General features: G+C 35.0%; 1 protein-coding gene across 1 annotated transcript in view; it reads right to left on the reverse strand.

Annotated features, from left to right (window-relative positions):
• The window catches only part of LOC126162437 (uncharacterized), an 89,230-nt gene extending 87,351 nt beyond the window's left edge, over positions 1–1,879 (reverse strand). The window contains exon 1 of the mRNA XM_049918946.1: positions 1,739–1,879. Coding sequence (XP_049774903.1) covers positions 1,739–1,829 — 91 coding nt within the window. The 5' untranslated portion in view covers positions 1,830–1,879. The remainder of the gene's footprint in view (positions 1–1,738) is intronic.
• Positions 1,880–6,425: the final 4,546 nt, after the last annotated feature.

The raw sequence follows: 6,425 nt of genomic DNA on the forward strand, positions 1-6,425 counted from the left end.
CTCTCTCAGCTTATTCCCAAGAATTAGCAGCTTTCACTCAGTTAATGCTAGGAAGAAATCCAATCTGCATTTGTATCACACTTCCTTGACTCTTGTATAGAAAGGTGAGCAGTATACTGCTGCATCCATTTTCAATAGAATACCACAAGAATTCAAAGATCTTAGCAGTAATCCACACATTTTCAAATCAAAACTGAAGAGTTTCCCATGGGTCCCTCCTAGTATTTTGTAAAGGAGTTCTTTGAAAAATTAAACTGATTCCAGTGTTGTACTGTTGATTGTGTTTACATAAACTTATGGCTTTTTTATAAATATTTTATTTTATCTGTTATTACTTTTATGTTGTGATTTAATGTACTGATATGTTCCAAGACATTGGAGATTTGCTCCTCAATTCAGTCCTATGGAACTAGACATGTAAAATAAAATTTAAAAAACCACAGGCCTTACTCTCAGGAAGAAGTTACTGAGAATGTACGTTTGGAGCAAAAAGTGGTACGGTATTGAATCACTGATCTGTAGGACACCAGATAGGTCTGATAAGGTTGTCGACAGAATTAAATGAAGAAAGGAACATGTGGAAAACATTGACAGGAAGATAGGACATGTGTTAAGACATCAGGGAGTACTGGAAGTGGATGCAATGGGTAAAAAAGTGCAGGGGAAGACAGAGACTGGAATACATGCAACAAATAAATGAGGATGTAGGATGTTAAAGCTACTCTGAGGTGAAGAGGCTAACATAAATGAGGAACTAAAGGCACATTGCACAAAACTACTCAGAACACTCAAGAAAACAGCTAGTTTCAGGGAGAAGGGCCGCTTTCAAGAGTATTTCCAAAATAAGTGCGTGAACTCACTTTTAACAGTGCCCAAATCATTGACAAGTGATGGCATATATATGAAGTACGAAAGACAGAAAAGATTCGTATGTTCCAGAATGTTAATGCAAGAAGAAAGGAAGAAATGGAAACAGTGGAAGATAGACATAATACATCAGGTTCTTAAACGCTGGACAAAATGTGTTCAAGAAGTTGCAACAGTGAGCAAAAAGTACAGAAGTTGAGGAATAAATTTAATGTTTTACTTCAAATAGCGTTGGGAAGTAATAATAAGCCCATTATGATGGCTGCATACTCCAAAATTGTATGCTGTGACAAACACAAGATAGCATACGAAATACTAGTTTTTGTACAAGGGCGTGACTAAGGCTGGAATGTTTTTATAAGTTCTACACTCTCTCTGTTACAATGTAAAGATTAAGGTATACGCTTTCAGAAAACTGTAGCCACTAAATATTTCTTACATCACCTTCGTACAGTGTGATTTATCAGTACAAGGCATAGGAGTGAGTCAAATGCATATAGAGTGGGTTGGCGGATTGATGCTTTACAAGAAACGAGCAAGTATGTATGGAACCACAATCGGTCAGAAAACAATGTCACAGCATAGCTCTTTCTCGCGGATTTGTACAATGGACAGAGTCTCTGTAAATATTAGTCGTTCATGTCTCAAAAATTAACCGAAATGGCAGTTGTCAAAAAGTATTTTATACTCTCTACATTCCAGCGATGCTTTTTATTACATTTCCACATGTCAAATCAAAATGTAAATAATTTTTCTTAAAGTTTTAAATTGTTTAAGAAGTGTCAACGTGCATACAGGTGATTGTTTACAGCCTGGCAAAGTTATGAAATACGTCTATGACAAGCACGAAGGTTTAGCAAAACATAATTACCAGTTATAGATGTATCGCACAGAGAACCATATTTATTTTGAGCGCTATTAAGCGCTCTTTGGATATTGACAAAATCTTCGTTGAATTCCATATTTCCCTATGATTACATAAATTCCCGCTTCACACTTTCAAATAAATAAGGTAAAGGTACAGACCCAAAGACGTTCAAGTTTGAAATTACATTGCAAAGATACAAACCGCTTAAAGATTTGTTGGCGCCATCGTCTAACACAACGATACAAAGGCGACCTCACCTAACCTTTTCTATTCTGCCAGTAAACCCCAGAATCTTTAAAGATTCCCACTCTCGTCTATAAAACAGCTTCAAACTTCTGATTCTTTACAAATGACTTAATATCTGTCGTGAAGCATGTACGGGAGAGAAGGTTTAGAAAGGTTTTGAAAATAAGGCCCCCCCGTAAACGATCAAACGTGTTTGACAAAATCGTCTTATCTAGCCACGGATATATCAAGCAAGGCCGTACAAGTCAGAACAATGTTTGTCAGTTTAATCTCACGATGAAGCGGACGCTATTCGTGTTCACGTGTATTTTGGGCGTAGTGAGTACCGCCGCAAATGCAGACAAAGCAGTCCTGGCACTGACTTTGGCGTTATGTTTAAAGAAGAAGAAAACAATACTATGGTATAGGAAATGGCTTAAAATGAGAGATTTACCCATGAAAATATGCTAAAGGAAATATTACTGTAACAACCCGATAATTACTTCAACTTTCTCCGAACGGACAATGACCCTTTTTAGAACTTATTAAATCCCTCCTAAAAGAGCAAACTTGGCTGTCAAATTCACCCTTATCTAGCCACTGATGTGTCAAACAAGCCCGTACACGCACTAAGAAAGCTTGTCAATTTAACCTTTTCTGAAGCAGACACTTTTCATGTATACTGTATTTTGACACTAGTCGGAATGGCTACAAATGCAGATAAAGTATTTCTAACATTGACTCTGGAACTGTGTTTAAAGAAGAAGAAAACAAGACGCTGGTCACGGGAATGGTTTAAAATGAGAAATATGCAACTGGAAACCCGTTAATGGAAATGTTTTACTCAGAAGCTGATGATTGTATCAACTTTCTGCGGATGGACAGTGAAAATTTAAACAACTTGTTTAGCGTTACTCCAAACTCACAATGAAAAAGACGACACAAGTACGAGAAGAGTTATTCTCTTCTACTCGTCGTCTAATGACAGGTCATTTAAGTACCGCAACATATAGCCCACATCGTCGGTTGAAGAACCGGAGAACTTCGATTTCTTTTGTTTCATTCCAATCCGCTTATATGTCACTGTACGCGTGTAATATCGATTTTGTTCATAATCTCGTCATACGTAGTATATGGTTGCGAAAGATATGGTAACTATGCCTTTTGGTAATTGTTAGTGCAATTTTGTTTTTATACGTGACAGTAGTTCCATGGTAGTGGAAACTCACGATACAATGAGATAAACCGTAATAAAATAATTTTACACCACACATGTGCAGGGTAACTTCAACACAGACTTTCCACTATAAATGTGCAGGGAAACGTCAACACAAATGAAGTCTGCTATCTTGTCAAACTTCCCGTCAATAATGTCTCTAAAACACGTTAAACACGATCTATGCTTGACAAACACGTCAAACTGCACCGTACATGGTCTAATATTTGGCAAGTATAGTTAAGTTTGACAAAATATTTTATGTTTAAAGTTGGTTGAAAGTCGCCAAGTGCTCTCATTATCAAACATGTGTGTAGTCCGTGTAATTTATGCTCCTTTTTTAAGCAAAAGCTAGTTATTCACAAATCTCAATGCTTATGACGCCATAACTCCTGAACTATGTGCTGTACGATACAGTGATATTGTTTTGCAGGTACATTTAGTGATGTATGTGGACACTGTCTGCAAAACGTATTGCGAATATAGAAGTAATAAATCAAAATGTCGTGCTAGATATGCCAGTTTTACTCCATTAACAGTGAAAATGTAGCAAGCAATCAACTTTTTCTTTCAGCATTTTCGGGACTGTGTCAGCAAGAAAATGTTTCATAAAAGGTAGAAGTTATTTGTAAAATTTGTTGCTGGTCACTAATTGCGCTCGTTTTCAAATTCTCGGTGAATACAGTTGGAGTGCTTCTGCGCATCAAGACATATATACACTGTCTAACTAAAATCTACATCTTACTGTGTTAAACTTTTAAATTATGGTTACTGAGAAGATAATAACAGCATTTAATTTTTCTAATTCCATCAAAAATTATATGAAATAGTGAAAAATCAAAATTTTATTGCTCCTGGAAGCCATTAGCTAGGCAAAATGCAACTGCAAGGGGGTGCCATGAGCTGGATTAGCCATTTAGTAACACAGAATATAGTATTTCCATCATGCAGATCTCTATACAAAGTCAACACTGAGACTGCTAATGAAGATAAGGCTGATATTATTAATACTTTACTTAACCAACAGAAAAGAAATGGCCACAACCTATGCAAACAAGAAATGAGATTGTCTGTAGGTCACAAATCACCATTAGTGATAAGACTGTCTGAAGACTCTGTATCTTCAGGCCTTTAAGCATGCTAAGATTAAATGGAATCAATACGAAAAAATCAGTTAAATAATCTATGGAGGAAATTAAATTTAACACAAAATACCTTTTGCCTCTTGCAAGCATATTCCTTAAAAACTATTGTATATGAGGCTGTTGCAAATTATAAAATTAAAAAAAATGTATTAAAATATTGGCTTAACTGAAAAATCCTGTTTATGACATTTTAAATATCAACATAAATAATCTCATAAATTAAGTAAAATAATAGCTTTCATCTCTATAATTCTGTGTAGTCTACATACAGCAATTTTTAGTATTGTAACTGTAAATGTAAATCTAACCTATACCAAGGTTTTTTTTTGTTTATTGCTCCTTGTCATCTTTTCTGTACAGGAGTAATATTAGATATAAATGAAGTTAACTTGCAATTTGAATGACACTATTGGAAGTAGGCTGTTTAGGTTCTTATGTTGGTAACACCATGTAGCGCTCTGTAGGAAAATCACTGGCTGTGCTGTGTGCAGTCTGTGGCTGGGTGGCATTGTTGGAATTTGCTGTTGTAGTGTTGGGCAGTTGGCTGTTAACAGCGCGTAGCGTTGTGCAGTTGGAGGTGAGCCGCCAACAGTGGTGGATGTGGGGAGAGAGATGGCAGAATTTTGAGAGCGGATGATCTGGACGTGTGTCCATCAGAGAGAGTAAATTTGTAAGACTGGATGTCATGAACTGATATATATATTATGACTTTTGAACACTATTAAGGTAAATACATTGTTTGTTCTCTATCAAAATTTTTCATTTGCTAACTGTGCCTATCAGTAGTTAGTGTCTTCAGTGGTTAGAATCTTTTATTTAGCTGACAGTATTGGCACTCGCTGTATTGCAGTAGTTCGAGTAATGAAGATTTTTGCGAGGTAAGTGATTCATGAAAGGTATAGGTTATTGTTAGTCAGGGCCATTCTTTTGTAGTCAGATTGCGTTGTGCTAAAAATATTGTGTGTCAGTTTAATGATGATCAGAATAAGTAAAGAGAGAAATGTCTGAGTACGTTCAGTTCTACTCAGTTGTTTGAAAATCAAATAATGTAAGACGTTTATCAGCACAGTAATTCATTAAGTTTGCTAAGGGGACGTTTCACTATAAGAACATGTTTTAGATGATATTGTCAGTGCCTGGTAATATAATAATAAACCATTAAATACATTACAAAATTATAGCATTAAATAGTGTACAGCAACAGAGGAATAAGATGATAAAATAATAAGACAATATGACTATTAAATACATTACAAAATTACAGCAATAAACAGTGTACATACAACAGAGGAATAATATGATGAAATAATAAGACAATATGACATTAAGACAGTACTGGGACAGCTACATACTTTGCAATAGTCTAGTATTTGATGGTCCAAGCTGTTACAGCATACAACAAAAAATTTGCAGATTGGAATATCTACAGATGAAAAGCTTACCTATTTCATCATTATACAGTTTAGGGTAGTATATTTTCATAGACACTGTGGTACATGTTATTTAAGAGATACGATTTTAGAGACAATTTAAAACTTCGGACTTTTTCTATTTTAATGTAATATCTTAAATTGTTGTAAACCCTTTCCCTACTAGCAGTGGCCCATCTAGTCTCAGTTTTGTTTTTATGTGTTCTGTTTTAAGAAACATTTTCTGTCATGTGTAATATTTATGAAGTGTTTCATTTTTATACAATACATGGTCGTAAGTGTCCATTATTTTCTTAATGCATTTTGTAACTTTCAGAATATATAAACAATATAATGGTAGAACCTACAAGTTCTTAAATAGTGGCTTGCATGAACTACTAGAAGTTACACTTCCTATAGGCTGTATAATTCGTTCTTGGACAATAAAGAAGTTTCTGCTGGCAGATGAGTTGCTCCAAAAATGACTTTGTACCTTGATAGGGATTCCACATGTGCATAATATACTTTTTTTATCATATACTATGCCATGCATCCACTACAAAATTTCATACAGTATCAGATAGTCCTTACTTTTTTACTGATGAACCTTTCATGTTTAACTTACTTCACATTTTTTTGGATATATAGTCTAAGAAATTTAGTGTTGTTTACAGTTTCTAATTCTTCACAGGATA

Source organism: Schistocerca cancellata, chromosome 2, assembly GCF_023864275.1.
Source record: "Schistocerca cancellata isolate TAMUIC-IGC-003103 chromosome 2, iqSchCanc2.1, whole genome shotgun sequence".
NCBI lineage: Eukaryota > Metazoa > Arthropoda > Insecta > Orthoptera > Acrididae > Schistocerca > Schistocerca cancellata.